Source organism: Pagrus pagrus, assembly GCF_965226575.1.
Source record: "Pagrus pagrus genome assembly, chromosome: 17".
Lineage (NCBI taxonomy): Eukaryota > Metazoa > Chordata > Actinopteri > Spariformes > Sparidae > Pagrus > Pagrus pagrus.
This window is the reverse complement of record NC_140201.1, coordinates 28,682,099-28,702,192: the sequence shown is the minus strand read 5'-3', so window position 1 is coordinate 28,702,192 and position 20,094 is coordinate 28,682,099. Positions and strand designations below refer to the sequence as shown.

The 20,094-nt window shown below is 40.9% G+C and overlaps 1 protein-coding gene across 1 annotated transcript in view; it reads right to left on the bottom strand.

Moving 5' to 3' along the window:
* The window catches only part of sh3bp5lb (SH3-binding domain protein 5-like, b), a 59,504-nt gene extending 42,038 nt beyond the window's left edge, over positions 1–17,466 (bottom strand). Inside the window, exons 1-2 of the mRNA XM_084379688.1 lie at positions 16,768–17,466; positions 16,419–16,481 (exon numbers count right to left, since the gene is read on the bottom strand). Of these exons, the coding sequence (XP_084235814.1) occupies positions 16,419–16,481; positions 16,768–17,010 (306 nt within the window). The 5' untranslated portion in view covers positions 17,011–17,466. The remainder of the gene's footprint in view (positions 1–16,418; positions 16,482–16,767) is intronic.
* Between the last annotated feature and the right edge of the window lie 2,628 nt (positions 17,467–20,094).

Sequence of the window (20,094 nt, the reverse complement as noted above, 5' to 3'; positions counted from 1 at the left end):
TTCATTATTATTGCTGTAATACCTCTTTATGTACTTTAATTCCTGTCAACCATCTATTATAATTGTATACATTGTGATCTCGTTGATCTGCTCTGTACATGCGACATCTATTGCACGTCTGTCCGTCCTGGGAGAGGGATCCCTCCTCTGTGGCTCTTCCTGAGGTTTCTTCCGCATTTTTTTTTCCCTGTTAAAAGGGCTTTTTTTGGGGCAAGTTTTTCCTCACTCGAATCGAGGGTCGAAGGACAGAGGGTGTCGTCTCTGTACAGATTGTAAAGCCCTCTGAGGCAAACTGTGATTTGTGAATTTGGGCTATACAAATAAAATTTGATTTGATTTGATTTGATTTGATTTATCTCTGAATCTAGCTTGTTGTTGGCACTCGGTTGAGGTTTCATGTTTTTGATGTTTCCAAACGAGGCTTCGTGGTTCGCCGGCTCCGTCAACAAATTCACGTGCATTTTCCCCAGGGATGCTCATACAGCGACAGTATTTACGACACAGGTAACAGATAATTGCGCTTCTCAACCAGCCGGGGGTAGTAATGAGTCCAAACTACCTAGTCAAATCAAATCAAATCAAATTTTATTTGTATAGCCCAAATTCACAAATCACAGTTTGCCTCAGAGGGCTTTACAATCTGTACAGAGACGACACCCTCTGTCCTTCGACCCTCGATTCGAGTGAGGAAAAACTTGCCCCAAAAAAGGCCCTTTTAACAGGGAAAAAATGCGGAAGAAACCTCAGGGAGAGCCACAGAGGAGGGATCCCTCTCCCAGGACGGACAGACGTGCAATAGATGTCGCATGTACAGAGCAGATCAACGAGATCACAATGTATTCAATTATAAGCGATGGTTGACAGGAGTGAAAGTACACAAAGATGTATTACAGCAATAATGATGAAATGCACATGGAAATGTGATTACTAGTGATAACAGTAGTAATGATCAATGGCAAGGATGGTATGTAGCAATGCAGTACGATAATAGTAGTGGAACGTATGTAACAGAGATGTGACTAATATTAGCGACAGTAGTGGTGGGTGTCAGGCAGGGTCATGGCAGTAGGTGCATCCACGATCAGGCAGGGCCATAGCAGTAGGCGCATCCACGATCAGGCAGGGCCATAGCAGTGGGCGCATCCACGATCAGGCAGGGCCATAGCAGTGGGCGCATCCACGATCCACGACCCGGGCGCGGCCAGGATCCAAGGGAGCCTGTAGGACTAGAAAGCACAAGGACTCCGGGGAAGAAGCAAGTCAGTGACATGCAGAGATGGGGCATGTATACAGGCATAATGTATACAGATGGAGAGGAGAGGAGAGGGGAGGAGAGAGAAGCTCAGTGTGTCATTGTCCCCCGGACTAGGCCTATAGCAGCATAACTAAGAGCTGGTCCAGGACAGGCCTGGGCCTGTCCTGGACCAGCCCTAACTATAAGCTCTATCGAAGAGGAAGGTCTTAAGTCTACTCTTAAAGGTAGAGAGGGTGTCCGCCTCCCGGACCAAAACAGGAAGATGGTTCCACAGAAGAGGAGCTTGATAACTGAAGGCTCTGGCTCCCATTCTACTTTTGGAGACTTTAGGAACTACAAGTAATCCTGCGTTCTGGGAGCGTAATGCTCTAGTTGGGTGATAGGGTAATATGAGCTCCTGGAGATATGATGGTGCCTGACCATTAACAGCTTTGTAAGTGAGGAGAAGGATTTTAAACTCTATTCTTGATTTTACAGGGAGCCAGTGCAGAGAGGCCAGTACAGGAGTAATATGATCTCTTTTCTTAGTTCCTGTCAGTACACGTGCTGCAGCATTCTGGACCAGCTGGAGACTCTTTAGAGACTTGTTAGGGCAGCCTGATAATAGAGAATTACAATAGTCCAGTCTTGAAGTAACAAATGCATGGACTAGCTTTTCTGCGTCTTTTTGAGACAGGATGGGCCTGATTTTTGCAATGTTACGTAGATGAAAAAATGCAGACCTTGAAATTTGTTTTATGTGGGAGTTGAAGGACATATCTTGATCAAAGATAACTCCCAGATTCCTGACGGTGGTGCTGGAGGCCAAGTTAGTGCCATCCAAACTCGCTATATCATTAGATAATGCATCTCTAAGGTGTTTAGGACCAAGTACTATAACTTCGGTTTTATCTGAGTTTAACAGCAGAAAATTGCAGGTCATCCAGGTCTTGATGTCCTTGAGACATGCATGGAGTTTAGTAAGCTGATTAGTTTCATTTGGCTTTCATGTAATCAAATCCATGCAAACTGGAAAATCCCCAGGACCCGATGGGTTCCCGAGTTAATTATTTAAAAAAATTGCAGACAAGCTTTCTCCCATCCTGCTCTCTGTATTTGAGGAGTCACATGCCACTGGTTCCCTTCCTCTGACTATGTGACAAGCGGTCATTTCTCTTATTCCTAAAAAAGATAAAAACCTTCTGGATTGTGACTCATTCCGTCCCATTTCACTCTTAAATGTAGACAGTAAAATCCTTTCTAAAATGCTGGCCTGCCGCTTAGAGGCGGTCCTGCCCTCAATTGTAGCTGACGATCAAACAGGCTTTATTAAAGGTCCTCACTCCTTTTTTAACATTAAAAATAGATAGATAGATTACTATTTAACATTCCAGAAATATTACTATCACTTGATGCTGAGAAGGCATTTGATCGGGTGGAGTGGGATTATCTCTTCCATACTCTCAAACAATTCGGCTTCGGTGAGAAATTCTCCTGGATTAAAGTTCTGTATTCTTCTCCATTAGCAGCTGTCCGAACAAACAACAGCCTCTCTTCTTACTTCCCCCTCCATCGTGGCACCCGACAGGGCTGTCCCCTATCGCCCCTCCTATTAGCTATTGCGATTGAGCTACTGGCTTTAGCGTTACGTGGTGAAGCCAATATAAAGGGAATACGGAGATATGACTCGGATAATAAGGTGTCCCTGTGTGCTGATGATATAGTTTTATATCTGTCCCATCATTTGACTAGTCTACCAAATACCCTGATATATTGGGATACAAAATTAACCTACAAAAGTGTGAAATTATGCCAGTGAACAGACACGGACAACGGACAGCAGCTAAGCAAATTGACTTTGGTTTATTCCCACTTAAAGTCAGTCCACAGAAATTTAAATACTTAGGAATCTGGATAACACATGCCTTTAAAGGGACAGTGTGTAATATATCACGTTTTTAGCACCATCTAGCTGTGAGGTTCTGCATTGCAACACTCCTTCGCTCACCCCTCCCGTCCTGAAGACGTTGGAGACGTTCCTTGAAGCTACGGTGGCCCTGACGGACAAGAAACTCATTTTCAAAATATGGACTCTTTCCGAACAGCGTCGAGTGTTTCTAATGATTCAAGTTATGAGGTAAATATGTAGTTAGTTATTAAGGCTATAAAACTAGACGTTATAATAAAACAAAACAAAAATAAAAATAAACTTTACGATCTTACGAAGAAATGATGAAATGATGTGCGAATTAGTAGTAATGCATTCCTTATTCGTTTATTTGTCGATGTCCGTGCATATTCAGAAAACATCATCGTCATCATCAGTAGATGACACGGTAGTGACAGGGAGAGGAAGAGGGAGAGGGAGAGGACAGAGAGGCATGCGTAAGACCATTTAACCACGTTGTCTATTTTCTGAGGAAAAGTACTGACGGAGGTCGCAACCCCCACACGTTCCTCGACGCATAGTAGCCAGCGCTTGACGCATAGTAGCCAGCGCTAAGTTATGCTGTCTATGTAGCTGCTAATTAATAACACAACCAAGAAATGAAAAAAGTTTGCATTTTAGACAGTTACATTGACTTACCTGTCGAGAAGAAAACAGGCAACTTCGGCGTCCCTTTTGAAGTCCTTCTCGGTCATTAGCTCTTTCCACCTGGGAAAAGCTGTGCCGATATTTATCCTCGTTTTCTGAAGTCGCCGGTCACGTTGCCTTTTTCTCTCTCTTTTTCGCTTTTTTGGTGGGGAGGACTCCTTCTCTTGTGCCGTGGCATACGTGTGGTCTGCCATTTAGAAAACAAACCTCGCAGGCTTTCTCATACTCCGGTGCAGTGACGAGCGCTTTCGCTGAGCTCCCTCTCAGTACCGCAGTCAGGCTGGCTCTGAGCGGAAACGCGTTTCGCTAACTAGCACCACGTAGCGCTTTCTGTCCCTCTCGGCAGTCCGTAGTTTTCTTAAAACCGGAAGACATGGTGGCCTGTAGAGGGCCTGCCCGTCCTAATAATACATCCATGATTCAGATAGGCAATTCTGCGCTCAGGAGGACAAGTCAGACTGATGACAGAGGCCATTGTGCACCAATGAGGACTTACTTATGAACGAAGACGCTGATTTGAGTTAATAAATTACGTAAATAGACACACTGTCCCTTTAAAGACATATTCAAAGCTAACTTTTCACCACTAGTAACCCACCTTAAGCAAGATTTGGAACATTGGAGTTTACTCCCCCTGTCACTAGGAGTGGACAATTTGGTGTCGGGATTTATATGGAATAAGAAAAACCCTCGAATACGGAAAAGGATCTTACAACTTCCAGTTTTACTATTTGGCTGCCAACATTAGGTCTATTCTGTTTTGGAAAGATTCTCCATCTGGTGACACTACCCCTGAGTGGTTACGAATGGAGAACTCCTCTTGTCTTCATACTTCCTTACACTCACTACTCTGCTCAAAACTTTGTGAAACACTCTTTTAGAATTCGGACACAGTTTAGACGAGCTTTATCTCTCAGGGATCTGCCCACTTGTGCTCCTACAATAAAAAATCACCAGTTCATGCCATCAATTATAGACTGTGCTTTTCATGAATGGGCTAATAGAGGAGTCGCCACAATAGAGAATCTATTCATTGATAATACTTTTGCATCCTTTGATCAATTAATGCTTAAATTTAACATCCCTTTATGTCAACATCATTTATTTACTTCCCATACTCCTTACTAAATACATACAATTTGGAGCCTTTGACGTCATTAAAGATTCAATGGGAGGACGACTTGGGGTTCTTCCTGAGGAGATCTGGGAAAGAGCTTTAGATAGAATACATTCCTCTTCAATCTGCTTACGACACACAGTTATCCAGTTCAAGGTTATACATCGCCTTCACTGGTCTAAAGTGAGACTAGCAAAGTTCCCACCTAGCATCAATCCTATTTGTGATCGGTGCAGGCAAATGCCAGCCACCCTCTCACATATATTCTGGTTTTGTTCGAAACTAGACAATTTCTGGCAGTCAATATTTAAAACTTTTTCAGATGTTTTACAAGTACCTATAGAACCTTCTGCCATCACTGCCGTATTTGGAATAACTCCACAAGACACTCACCTTAACCGCCAGGCAAAGAATATGATAGCTTTTGCATCTCTCATAGCTAGGCGATTAATACTCCTTAAGTGGAAGGAAACAATTCCCCCAACCTTTAAGATGTGGATCAATGACCTTCTACACCATTTGGTATTAGAGAAGATTCGCTATTCTACAAGAGGATGTATTCAAAAATGTTATGCTACATGGAAACCTTTTTTAAGTTATATAGAGAAATTAGATGTCACTTATATTGGTGTTTTATATGACTGATCCTGTATTGTGTATAATTTGAAACCCATAAGGACCATTCTTGATTACTTATTGTTTTTTTTATTTACTTATGTATCATACTGTTTTGTTTTAATTATTATTATTTTTTTTTTGTATATGCAATTTTGGTACGTACAGTTGAGGACGAAATTATTAGCCCCCCTATGAAATTTGAAGTTTTTTCAAAAGTGCTTTTTTAACAGAGCATGGAATTTTCAACATAGCATTTCTAAGCATATTAGTTTTCTTTTGAAAGCATAGATTATTTATATTTGCACAGGATAACAGAATTATTTAAAAGAAACAAAAATTACCAGGGTCAATATTATTAGCCCCCTTAAGAACTGACCTTTTTACTGAGCCATAGCACAAACCACTGTTGTGCAATGATGTGCTTTGACTTTGTAACACTCAAAGCTTGTAAAGTGAAGTTAAAATTAAGAGTTCTCTCCCAATTTACACACAGTATAAATACTTCAGTAAGGGTTGTAGCTGGCACTTGAGAAAGCATCATGCCAAAAACAAAAGAAATCAGTTTAGACTTGAGAAAAAGAATTGCTGATGCTCACAAAGCAGGAGAAGGATATACAAAGTTATCCCAGCGTTTCCAAGTGTCAAGAACTGGAGTGAGAAGCATTATCAGGAAATTCAAAGAGAGCCACACCGTACAGAACAAGCCTGGCAGAGGTAGGAAGCGAAACATTTCAAAGACCCTGGAAAGAAACTAGTGAGAGATGTGCCTAAAGACCCCAAAACAACTGCCAAGACACTAGTGAATGACTTAGCCAAGTCGGGAATTGTAGTTTCAACGAAGACGATCACTAGAGCTCTGCACAGGAATGGACTGCGAGGTTGCAGACCAAGAAAAACTCCACTTCTGCAGAAGAGGCAGACTGAAGCTAGACTGAAGTATGCTAAGGACAACCTGGAGAAAGATTATGCATACTGGAAGCATGTCCTTTGGTCAGATGAGACGAAACTCGAGCTCTTTGGCCATAGAGACATTGCTTATGTTTGGAGAAAAAAGGGTGAGGTGTATAACCCAAAGAACACTGTCCCCACAGTGAAACACGGTGGTGGGAGTATTATGCTGTGGGGATGCTTCAGTGCGTCTGGAACTGGGAATCTCGTCAAGGTGGAAGGAATCATGAAGAAAGAAGGATATGTGAAGATTTTGAAAGAAAACATCAAGCAGTCAGCAGCAAAACTGGGTCTGGGGCGTCGCTTTGTCTTCCAACACGACAACGACCCAGAACACACGTCACTCCTGGTGAAGAACTACTGTTTGGAAAAGCTGTGTTAAAAATTCTTTGCTCTGTTTAACAGCACTTAGGAAATACTTTCAAAAGAATTACATTTTCATAGGGGGGCTAATAATTTCGTCCTCATCTGTAAGTGATGCATGTAATACAAGTGGCTGCATACAAGCTCAATCAATACTAGGTTGTTGAATGGTACAGTAATATTGTTGCAGGGACCGGGCTCTGTTGGAGCGGGGGGGGGGTTACGATGTTTATACTTGTATTATTTCTGTCCACCTAAGCTTCTGACTTTGTACACTATCTTTCTATGTATAAATATCAATAAAAAGACTTGAAGCAAAAAAAAGAAAGAGACTGGGATGCTGTAAGATTTCTGTGGTCCACCGACAGAGGAGAAGGACGAGAAGCTGCACATGCTTAGAATGACAAGAGTGGTGTTTGGAGCTTCATCAAGCCAATTCTTACTCGCAGCCACAATAAGGAAGCATTTGAGACAATATGAGCTAGAACACCCGCAAGTGGTAGAAACCATCAGCTCTTCACTTTATGTGGATGAATTTATTTCAAGTGCAAGTGAGGTGACAGAGGCCCATGCAGTGACAACAACAGCCAAGACCATTATGTCTGCTGCAGGCATGGAGCTATGTAAATGGATGAGGAACTCCCCTAAGCTCAAAGAAAAATGGCAGGAGAGGATGGATTGCACTGTACAGCCAGAAACAGTCACCGATGATCTTGTGTTCGACCTTAGGGGGCTGCTTGATATTCTGAAGGAAAGGGAGAACACAAAACGAAGTGTTCTGCAGTCTTCTGCTCGCATTTTTGACCCTCTAGGATTCTTAACCCCCTTCACCATCAGGATAAAGTGCTTGTTCCAAGAGATATGGGAGAGAGGGCTCAGGTGGGACGAGGAATTGCCGCCTGATTTGACAAAAAAATGGCAACATTGGTGTTCAGAGCTCCCTCAACTGCACCAGATGTCAATCTCACGGTGGTACAAAACACACATGCAGCAGAACGGCCATGTTTTAAAACTACTATTATTCTGTGACTCAAGTGAAAAGGCTTACAGTGTAGTTGCTTATCTGCAGGGAGAAACCAAGGATGGAGAAGTGACCATAAGCCTGGTTGCATCAAGTCCAGAGTCGCCCCACTCAAAAGGATCACACTGCCACGCCTAGAGCTGATGGGAGCTGTAATAGCAGCCAGGCTGGGGAGCACTCTCACGAAGGCACTGCAACTAGACAAGACACAACTCAGACTATAGACAGACTCAATGATAGAGCTACACTGGATTTGCAGTTCTGCTAGCAAATGGAAACGGTTTGTAGCCAATAGAGTGACAGAAATCCAGTCTCTAACCCGACCCACAGTCATTGTCGCACTGTAAGGGGAAAATGAACCCAGCTGACCTTCCCACCAGAGGCCTAACTGTGCAGGATCTGAAGCAGAGCACTTTGTGGTAGAATGGACCTTGTGGTCTGATATCACCTGATCAGTCGGAAAGCACTCAGGATGATGTTCAGGAAGATGAGGTAAAATCTGAACTCAGATCCAAATACCAGATTGCTGTACAGTTTGTTAATCAAGACAGAGCTCTTAAAACCTGTGTTATGTCTAGAGAAGTACAGTAAACTACAAACAGTGCTCCGAGTGACAGCCTGGATGAAGAGGTTTATCACCAACACCTGCTCAAGCACAAAAATGAGGGGTGAACTGACAGCAGAAGAGCTGAATGAAGCAGGAAAACATTGGATAAAGGTGACTCAGATCCAGAGTTTCAGCTCAGAAATGTATCTGCTGAAAGCAAAGGGCGGAGAGCAATAACAGAGGAGAACTTTTCCACCCCCAAGAGGTTAAAAACTTTCACTCACAACACCATGGGACAGCCCCGACTCAATGCTCCGGCCATGTTGTCTATAGAAAGCTAACTGATTCAGTAGCTACAGGATTTCATGGAACTGACAGGTTGGCCCAGGGGAAGAACCGCCGTGCTGCCTTTCTTTTTAAGTGAACCCTTTGGTGAGTAATTTCACTTGGGCTGGAATTTTGCTGGATTGATATAGATGGTGACCAGTGTCTGTTATTATCTAAGAGGTTGTTGTCAATGGATCTGCATCCCTAGAAAGGTGTGCTTTGTAGTGGCCCTCAGTGGGCTTTTTGTTGTTTGTTGTTTGCTTTTATGGCCATGTAGGGTCATTTGTATTGAGCTCAATTGTGTTGGTTTATGACGATGGAATATTGCATTCTTAATTTAAGCGAGTGACAGTGGTGACATAACTTACTCTGTCTCTCTCTCTCTCTCCCTCCCTCGATGTATGTATGTGTGAAATATGTGTTACAAACAAGCCAATCTGGCTTGAAAAGAGTGTTTAGTGGAGCCCTTGATATGTTAAAAAAACAAAACGTAGCAGTAGCAGTAGTACTGCAGTTTTCCTGGTATTTAGGGTATCAGTTAAAGTGGGTGGTGCCCCACCAATATTTTACATATAGAAACACCACTGATTCTGTTCCTTTTGGATTTATTTTGCAGCAGGGAAGTTACTTTCCACACTTTCTATTTTTTTTAGATGCTTATGGGGCAAATCTTGTTTCCTTTTTTAACAATGCTGGAGACTTCATTTGGATCACAAAATAAATGCTATTGGTTGACATTGGACTATTAGGATGTGTGAAATGGTGTGTTTGGCCTTGGAAAATTGGAGGTCAACTGCTCTTTCTTTATTTAGCACATGTCGTCCAGATGTTCAGGCCTGTGCAGTTTTAAGTTATCTGGAGGTTTGTGAATGCTATGCATTGTCACTTAATGTAACTGGGATAAATAATCCAATTAAAAGGAGCAAGGTACTGGCTAAATTGGAAAAAGAAAGGGCTATTTTTACAAGAGTTCCACCTGCCCCAACAAAAACATGAGAAATTAAAATATCATTATTATTAATTAAATAAATAATTAATTATTATCACAAATGCAGTTCAATTTGAATACCATAAAGAAGTTAGGGATAAAGAGGGGAGATATGTCTTAGTTAGGGAAACTACAAAACAAAGTGGTGACACTGATCAATGTTTATGTCCCCCCAGAGAGTACCAAATGTTTTTCAAAACTCTGTTTGACATTATTGCCTTCGAAACTGAAGGTATTTTGATATGCGGAGGGGATTTTAATGTGGTCATGAATCATAATCGTGATACAACAAGTCTCAAGAAAACCAAGATGCATCTAACCAAATGTATTAACACAGCAGTGAAGGAAACGGGACTATTTGATATTTGGAGAGAACTTCACCCACTAGAAAAGGATTATACACATTATTCAGTACCTCATTCTGTCTACTCTAGAGTTGACTACTTTTAAACTAATATTGGTGAAAGTCACAAGGGTCATAGACTGTAAAATTGAGGTGGCGGATGTATCAGACCACAATGCAATTAATTTAACAATACATTGAATAGTAGAAAAATAAATACCGTATGGAGGCTTAATGTGGGTGTTTTGAATTATAAGGCAAATGTGGAACAAATCAGTGAAGAGATAGAAAAGTCTATAGAAGATAATGATACTAGAGATGTTGACCCTGCAATACTTTGGGATGCTATGAAGGTAGTTATTCATGGAAAGCTGATTGCCCTGACAACATTTCAAAAAAGGGCCTGGCTAGCTATATACAATCATGGAGTAGACAAATTGAGAGAACTACAGAAAAAAAACATTAAAATACACAAGATCAGTCAATATTACAGCAAATTAAGGAAACAAGGGGGAGATAGATGAGATACTTAGGGGTGATATAGAAAAAAGGGCAAGATTTGCCAAACTGGCTTATTATGAGGTCCAAAAGCAGCCAGACTTCTGGCCAGACGCCTGCGTAAACAGCGGGCCTACAAGCTATTAACTTCAATCATTTGCAAGAGATTTGAGACTTTTGAAAAGTACTTTTGTACTTTATATGCTGAACACTTAGCACAAGCAATAAGGCAATTTAAAGACCTGCAGGGCGTCAGTATTAGGGGGAAGGAACATGTCATTGGACTTTTCATGGATGACGTAATTGGTTTTTGAGATCAAACAGACATATGTTTCCCAAATCTAATGAACCTATTGGAAACATATGGATACTACTCAGGGTATAAATTGATTATATCAAAAACACAAATTACTTCATTTAATTAGTCTATCCTACCTCAGCTACTATATTTATTTAAATCTCTCTCAATTAATAGTCCAAAAAACAAATTCATAGCCTGGGCCAAGATGATCTCTAGATTCATTGGGAATAGCAAAAAGGCCAAGAACAAGATTTACAACATTTAAACTGCCCAAAAATTATGGGGGGATGGCTCTACCCAACCTTAAGGAATAGCTCTAGTAGGTAGTAGAGTCACAATGGAAAGAAATGCAAAGGGAGATACAGGGTTACCAGACCCATATCCTGGTGGGGGACAACTATTTAAGGGGGGCATTAAGACATGTTATGGACCCTACAGTAGCATTGACGCTAGCAATATGGAATGTTATAGTAGAAAAATACAGATTTAAAGCGGGGGCTTTGTACTCTGAGGTGGTTCGCGTATGATTAAAATTTTAAGCGAGGGGTGCATGACCCAACATTCAAAGAATGGGCACAAAAAGGCATACAGGCAATATGTATATTCTCAGAAAGTGGGGAATTTATAAGCTTCCAAGATTTAAAGGAAAAGTATGGTCTCCAAAACAATGATTTTTTTCAACACATGCAGTTAAGAGACTACTTTCAAAAAGAGATAATAGAAAAACCTTGCATACAATGCAAAAAATAGAAGTAGCCTTGGTTCATCTCAGCTTTCTATCAAGCTTTGGTGGGAAGCAGGGCGGATTCAAAGCTCTATATTAAAGCATATTGGGAAGCAGAGTTAGAGACTCAAATAACAGACAAGGAATGGTATCAAGTGTGCAAGACACAATGTACATCCACAAATACACTACTGTGGAGGGAATTCTGCTGGAAGAATTTAACCCGCTTTTTCATAACACCCAAAATTTAAAGCAGGCAATTGCTGCACAACAACAGTGTTGGAGGCTGTGTGGAAGTAAGGAGTCTGACCATTCACACATTTTATAGAACTGTTCAAATACGTGGTCATATTGGGTAAATGTAACTACAGTTATAAAATCTATTTGGGATATGAAATCCCAAATACTTGCTTTGTGATCTATCTAGGAAATATTCAGAATGCTGAAATGAGAGAAAATCTTTACCTGATCTTGGTTTTACTGGCAGCAAGTAAAAAACACTATTAAAGGAACTGGCTTAATGTAAACAAGGCATTTTTGTGATGGAAAAACTGACATACCTTCTGGGAGTCAAAGAGGATGCATTTTATAAGAACTGGATCAAATGGAACAACTCTATGGCTTATGACACTGACAAAATCATGTGTAATTATTAGGGCCGGGACTTTAACGCGTTAATTAAGATTAATTAATTACACAAAAATTAACGCGTTAAAAAAATTAACGCATTTTAATCGCACTTATTTTTGCACCGCGGAACGTTTCTCACTGGATGAGTTTCAGGCGTTGTTATACTGGAGCACAATTATTTAATGAGTTAAAAAGCCGCCGACACTGGCGCCCTGGCAATAGCAACATAAGCAAGACAGCACCGCTGTCCAGCTCCTCTCTCAGGCCAGCCTTGAAAGTGAAAGTGAAAGTTAAAACTTTACCGAGCAATCCTTGTCGCTGCTGAATCATTGTGGGTGATTATTTATTATTTATTTCACTCGTAAGGCCGTGTAATAGTCATTATTCAATGGCATACTAAAACCCATATGAAAAAAATTGCTTCTCACTGTTCTCAGGTCAAATATTTATATGCGATTAAAAATGCGATTAATTTCGATTGATTAATTACAAAGCCTCTAATTAATTAGATTAATTTTTTTAATCGAGTCCCGGCCCTAGTAATTATAGTATAATAGTATGAATATTGAAATATCGCTGTTTATGTTTTTGTTTTTTTTCTACTTTGTATCCGTTGGCACACCTTACTGTTTGTATGTTGTTTGTTGTTGTTTATAACCTTGTCAAAACTCAATAAAAACGTAAGAAAAGAAAGAAAATACAATAGGCTTGAGTGATATATCACAATGTTGTCCAGCCCAAATATTCTGATTCACAATATTATTGTTGTTGGTGTGGGGCGGGCCAGAACAGTTCCTCTCAGGTGAAGATCACACAGCTGTTCAATATTCGATAATATCTAATATTGTCCCAAGCCTAAAACACAACACCCGGGGGAAAGTGTTAATTTTTCACATCTGTCAGGCGCGATACTATGAGGCGTGTTGAAGTTAAAGACACTGGCTTGTTAATACTTTTCCATCTGTCTCTGTTCAAGCAGCACTTGAATATCGTTCAGTCGTGTCCTTGGTTAAGATACTGAACCCCAAACTGCTCCTGATTTGCTGGTCACCATCTTGCATGGCAGCCACTGCCATCAGTGTATGTATGTATGAATTACTGTAAGTCACTTTGGACAAAAGCGTCTGCTAAATGTAAATGTAAATAAAGATCATCTTAGTTTACTGTTGTTTGCAGTCATTTCTGTGCGTCTTTATGATGAAGGAAGAATCAACACCAGAATGAGCCAGAGCCTGTGCATTGATGATATTAAGGAGGAGCAGATGCCTGAATAATCAGGAATAATGTTCTACATAATCAGAGAAAAATATGGACAAATATTATTCACCTTATTTTTGAACGCGGAAGTAAAAAGTTGGTCGGCTATAGCTTGTTCAGCGTGTGCTTGAAATTGCATAATGTACAATTCGTACTAATGATGATGTCAAAATGAGTATGTAGTAGACTTTCTGAGTATATGCCGTCAGCTTACTGCACATATTCAGGCACCCAAAACATACAGTCACGGTCAAAATTTCCACCCACTCATAAAGAACATGTATATCATGGCATCTTCAGTCCAAATGATTTCAATAGCTCTCATGTTTCTGTGATGAATGAGTGGAACACAAACTACTTTGTCAGAAAAACATTCATGAAGTTTGGTTCAGTAATGAATTTACTATAGGTCTTCTGAAAATGTGACCAAATCTGCTGGATCAAAAATATACATACAGTAATTCTAATATTTGGTTAAATGTCTCTTGGAAATGTTCACCTCAGTTAGCTGCAGGTCGTTCTCTGGTTGAATTTTTAACCAATTCTCTTGACACAATTGATGAAGTTCAACTAAATTTGTTGTCTTCCTGGCACATACTTGTTTCTTCAACACAGTCCACATGTTCTTGATGGGGTTCAAGTCAGGACATTCCAAAACCTCCATTCTACTCTGATTGATCCATTCCTTTACCACTTCTGATGTGTGTTTGGGATCATTGTCCTGTTGGAACACCCAACTGCACCCAAGAGCCAATCTTCTGCTGATGATTTTTAGGTTTTACAGAAGAAGTTGGAGATAATACTCCTTCTTCATTATTCCATTTACTTTCTTTAGAGCAGCAGATCCACTGGCAACAAAACAGCCCCATAGAATAATACAACCAGCACCATGCTTGACAGTAGGTATGGTGTTCTTGGGGTTAAAGGCCTCACCTTCTCTCCTCCAAACATATTGCTGCTCATTGTGGCCAAATAACTGAGTTTTTGTTTCATGTGACCACAGAGTTTTCCTCCAGAAGGTTTTTTCTTTGTCCATGTGATCAGCAGCAAACTTCAGTCGAGCTTTAAGGTGCCTCGTCTGAATCAAGGGCTTCTTTCTAACACGGCAGCCTCTCAGCTCAGGTTGATGTAAAACACACCTGACTGTGGACACTGACACCTGTCTTCCAGCAGCTTCTAATTCATTGCAGACTTGCTTTTTGGTGGTTTTTGGTCCACTCTTGACCATCCTGACCAGTTTTCTCTCAGCAGCAGGTGATAGTTTGCAGTGTTTCCCACACATTTCCTTGCCCTGCTCTCTGTCACTCACGCGTCTCTCTCGCGCGCGCGCGCACGCACACACACACACACACACACACACACACACACACACACACACACACACACACAGCCCATCCCCTCTGTGCACACTGTGTCTGTCTCCCTGAAAACGAGATCATCCCTGGAAGTGAAAGCGTGGAAGCTTGATATTTGTTGCAGAGAAGATGGCTGGTGAAATTCACGAGTTCACGAAAGGTTGGTATCTCATGAACATCCCCCCGGGCCGTGGACCTGTTCAATCAAAAATGCACTCTTTCAGATCAATGCTGAGCTCCTTAGACTTTCCCATTGTAGTGTTTGTGGCTGAGTCTAATAGCTGTATCAAAAAAGCCCTATTAAAATGGGCCCAGAAAGGTCACCAGCTGTTATCAATCAGAATCACTCAGAAGAAGTTAAGAGGCCATGCTACAAAGCAATTTTGATTCACACAACTTTCTATAATCACCAACATTGATTGTTCTAGTTAATGTATGTATATTTTTCATCCAGTAGATTTGGTCACATTTTCAGAAGACCTATAATAAATTCATTACTGAACCAAACTTCATGAATGTTTTTGTGACATAGGCCTACATGTGCTTTACAAGTGTATGAAAGCCTTTGACTGTGACTGTATATACAGTATGTTTTCTTGCCTGTAATTGGCTTATCCTGATATTCTTATGCTAACTTAGTTAAGATAGACAGCAAGCCCAATTAGTGGCAAAAGCAGCTAGCAGTGGCATTTGTGTAGGCAGGATCAGCTGCCTCTGATCTGCCACTAACTTGCTATGTTTGGGGTGTAATGCAAGGAGTTGAAGAAGTCAGGTGATGAAGTATTAAGAGCATATACATTAACGTTATGGTCGAGGCATGGATGAATGGTTCATATGCAGGAGGGGGAAGGATTGTGTCATGGGTGATGCTTAATGTTATTTATCTTGACTTATTATTTTTGACACTGTTGACTCATTTTTCTGTAGTTTATGATAAATATCATTTTCTGAGTTCTGTTGTAACTGCTAAAGTTTTCAGCAACCAAACTACTCAGTTAGGTTTAGGAAAAAAATTTACTTTGTTTTGGGTTAAAATAGGTGCTTTCACAATGTAAGCTTATGGGAAAAAGTATTTTTGGGCCACAGTGCATCATGTGGCGATGTGATTACATGTTTGGCCACTACGAAAACTGACTGACAAAGCCTGGTGCTCTTCCTAGGGGCTTGGGACAGAACCCGAGAGGAGCAGTAGCAGGCCCACAGGAGGGATGTGACAGATGACTGGGTCAGTGTGTAAACTGTGAAAAATGCAGCTCACAATGCGTGTCAGCACCGCCTCTGGCTGTTTGTTGTACAAACCAGATATAAGAAAAACACAAACACAACCACAGCTTAGCATAATACAGCCCTGAAGTTTAACTCAAGTTTTTAACTCAGTCATGCACAGCCAACGCAACCAACCAAGGCAACCAATCAGTGGCAAAGTAGGGCAGGTCTTGCAAGAAAAGCAGTGGGATCCATAATAATATTATAATAATGTAATAATAAGGCACTGAGGTAGTGATAAGAGGTGTACACATGTTCTGATTATGACAAAAACAACTCCCTCACATCCAGCTGCAGCTCCAGCTTGTTGATATCATCACTGGCCTGGTTGAGATGCTCCAGCTCCTCCTGGAATCAAAGGGAAAAGATTACCTATTTTATCAGCAGAATATGAATATAATTGCTGGAAAATTCGAAAGTGTTAAGCGGGGGGACATTTGCTAGGCTACCCAGAGATGCACGGTTGGCTGTCGACTCCCAGTACCAGTCTGTGGAAGGAGCAACTAGAGGATCACATAGCCCATGTATTTCCTCCGGCTCCGCTCAGTAGATATGTGGATCATTTGTGTCAGAGCATTTAACACTGGCTGCATCTCCTTACTGCATCATAAATAATGATAATGTGCTAACATGCCTGGATTCTTGGGTCTAGTTCCTCCTGGTGTTTGCCAGCATCTTCTTCCTCTCCAGCTTTAATCTGCTTCTCACGCAGCGTTTTCACCTCCTCCGCCGTGGCTTCGTCCACTCCTCTTGGCTTCAGCATCCCGGTGCTCCCCTCTCGTCCTCTCGCCTCTCCTCCCGGGGTCTCCTCCCGCGCACCGCTCGGTTTAGGGTACCCCGCGTCATTCGGAGTTTCACGCGAGGTCCCCGGCTCCATCTGCGGCCTGTCGGTCGGCTGACGTTTTTATCGCTCCTCCCGAACAATTTGGGGTCAGCGCTGAGGCTCCTGCTGCTGAACAACACCTACTTCCAGTGTGAGAGTGTCAGGCTGTCCATGCAGCTCAGCCCAGCCCAGCCCAGCTCAGCTCAGACAGGACTGTGAGGCCAACTGGAGCCGCGACCTACGTGGAGGCTGCAGCAGTCTCTCACGCTGCACATGACTCCACCGACACTCCCTCGTTTTGTCTTTGGCTTCTTACAATATTAGTGATTTATTTTGACTTATCCTAGTATTTTTATATAGTTTTATTAATCCAATAACAAACGTAGTTTGTGGCCTGGGCTAAATAAAAGTCCATGTTTTGCACAAATGGATGAGGAGAGGACTAACATACACCACGAAGAAAAGGAGGAAGACATAGAAAACCCTGAACCGCACCAGAACTGAGGAGCGCGAAAAGAACAGATAAAGGCACTAAGATACACTTTACACATTAAAGGGGCACTGTGTAGTTTTGAGCAAAGAGATTCAAACTCAGAATTTTAATATTTACAAGCCTGTGGATTTTTGTTTCAATGAATTTTTGATCAAGCCCTGTACATACCCTTGGCACATTCTTCAGATTGCACAAGTTGTCTTTCCAAATGAAGCAGAGGCCTAGATTTGAATCCAGTGGTACCTCCATCTTTGTTATGTGTTTCAGCAAACACAACTGGTCATGAAGGTTTCCATTCTTAGTTCAGAAAACTATGGAAGCCTTGAGAGGCAAGTGAGACAAAACAATTCCTGAGATGCATTTTCTAAATCTGATTTAATTGGTTTTCTCTCCTGTGTTTATGACTTAAGAACAGGTGAAAAAAAAACTGCCAGGATAGTTTTTCTATCTTTTTGGAGTAACTTTTTTCTCATTTGTGAAAACTGGGAATAAAGTTATAAAGTAAAGTGTTTTTGTAACACTCATTTCAGCCAGGACCAAGAGGTCTAAAATCAGACTAAAAGCATTCATCTTTTCTTCCAGGTCAGATTTTATTTCTTCATGCATTATAAACACAAGATACATATATTGTGTTCAAACAAGTTATGTAACATCACCACCATTTCTCTCTTTTGATTAAGAATCTATTATAAGAGGCACTAATCTGGTGTTAGTGTGATGGATGGAATAAGGAGTATCAGCATGGAAAAAACATTCATATGCAGCCAGTGACTCCATTTAGTATTCACACTAGTGCAAGTTATGCTTAAGTACTACACCCCAATCAACTGCCATTTTTTTCTTTGACCACACCAACCTGAGATGGGGCTGTACTAGGTGTCATTTGCTCTGGATGCTGGAGACATGTCCCGACCACTTTTTAAAATGACAGTTTTGACCCTCACCACTTTATACAAGCATAATTTGATGGAGAGAACTGAGAAATGAGAATGCTTTGCTCTTCAGCAGCACCTGCAGCTGAACCTGACAGTTTGCAAAAAGTGTAATAAACTGATTATACATTAAAAAAAGCATAACCACTCCTTCTCATTAAAATCATCCATTCTCAATGTATGTGATCTGGAGATATATTTTTTCATATCACTTACATACAGACTGTTTGGTCAGTAACCCACGTCCCCTTTTTAGAATAATGGATTTTTTGGAAAAGCAATTATTAAGGCAAGGCAAGTTTATTTGTATAGCACAATTCAGACACAAGGCAACTCAAAGTGCTTTACAGGGGCATAAAAATTACATTAAAAGAAATAAAAAATTGCATTTAAAATACATTAAAACAAAAGATTAAAACAATTTAAGAAATAGGAAAGTAGGCTAAAATAGAATAGGTTTAAAAGAGACAAGACTAGAAAATAAGTCACAGTGCAGTTCAAAGCCTTAAAATTGCTTCAGTGAAAGTCTGTGGCAAACAGAAAGGTCTTCAGACTCGATTTAAAAGAGGTGAGAGTTAGAGCAAACCTGCAGTTCTCTGGGAGTTTGTTCCAGATATGTGGTGCATAATAACTGAACGCTGCTTCTCCATGTTTAGTTTTGACTCTAGGGACTGAAATCAGACCTGTACCTGACTCAGCCGAGGAGGTCATGTTATGTTTACCTGTGCCCATTTGTTTTTTGGTTGTTTTGTCAGCAGGATGACACAAAAACTACTGAATGGATTCCCATGAAACTTGGATGGAGGATGGTTCTTAGCACAGAATAGACCTCATTCTGTTTTGGTGTGGCTCTGGATAAAGGGACAAATCCAGGATTTCTTCTCTAACATTATGAGATAGGGTGTTTTTCAACATTTCAGTTATTTTCTCATGAATAATGCGTGGATCTTGATTGAAAAAATCTGGTGTATTTAGGTTGTCATCTGTGAGTGAGTACAATCTGATGTGGATACTAGATCAGGTGAGTTTAAATCATGGTTAAGCAGTTTCAAATATAGAGTGGTACAGGGCTATCCAGTTTGATATTGGATTAGGCTTGATTGATAGACTGTTGGGCCATGGCACTCAACTGAGTGCCATTTTAGTGAGCACAAGGTGGTACACCAAAGCTTTCTTCTCAGGCTCAGCCACCCCTTTTGTTATACTGCAGGTTTCACCTTGCTTGCTCACCTCAACTACAATACTACACTCTGTTCATTGAGTGTATCCATACAAATGTCCTCTTTTGAAAACAGTAGCTTGGCATGTGTGTGTGTGCAGATATTAAATCTTAGCCTACAATTTTCATATCAATCTAGATCTAGCTATCTAAATAACAGTCTAAGACCAAGGTTACTGAATCATTGCAGCTAAATGAAAGCAACCTGAATCAGCAGCGTATTTGCGGTCCTAAAGGCATTCCATTACACCCACAAACAAATGACTTGAATGAGTGAGCGTGTGTATCCCTGCCTGTTGCTCACAACTGACTGATTGAGAGCTCAAATGATATGACTAATGAATGAATAATTTCAGGAAGTGATGAACGCAAAAAAGGATCTAAATCCATATTTAGATATTGCTTTATGTACGGTATAAAAGATGGTATTTCATCACAGGCTAATTAGAAAATTGCCTAACTACTCAAAAAGGCAAGAAGAATGACCAGATGAG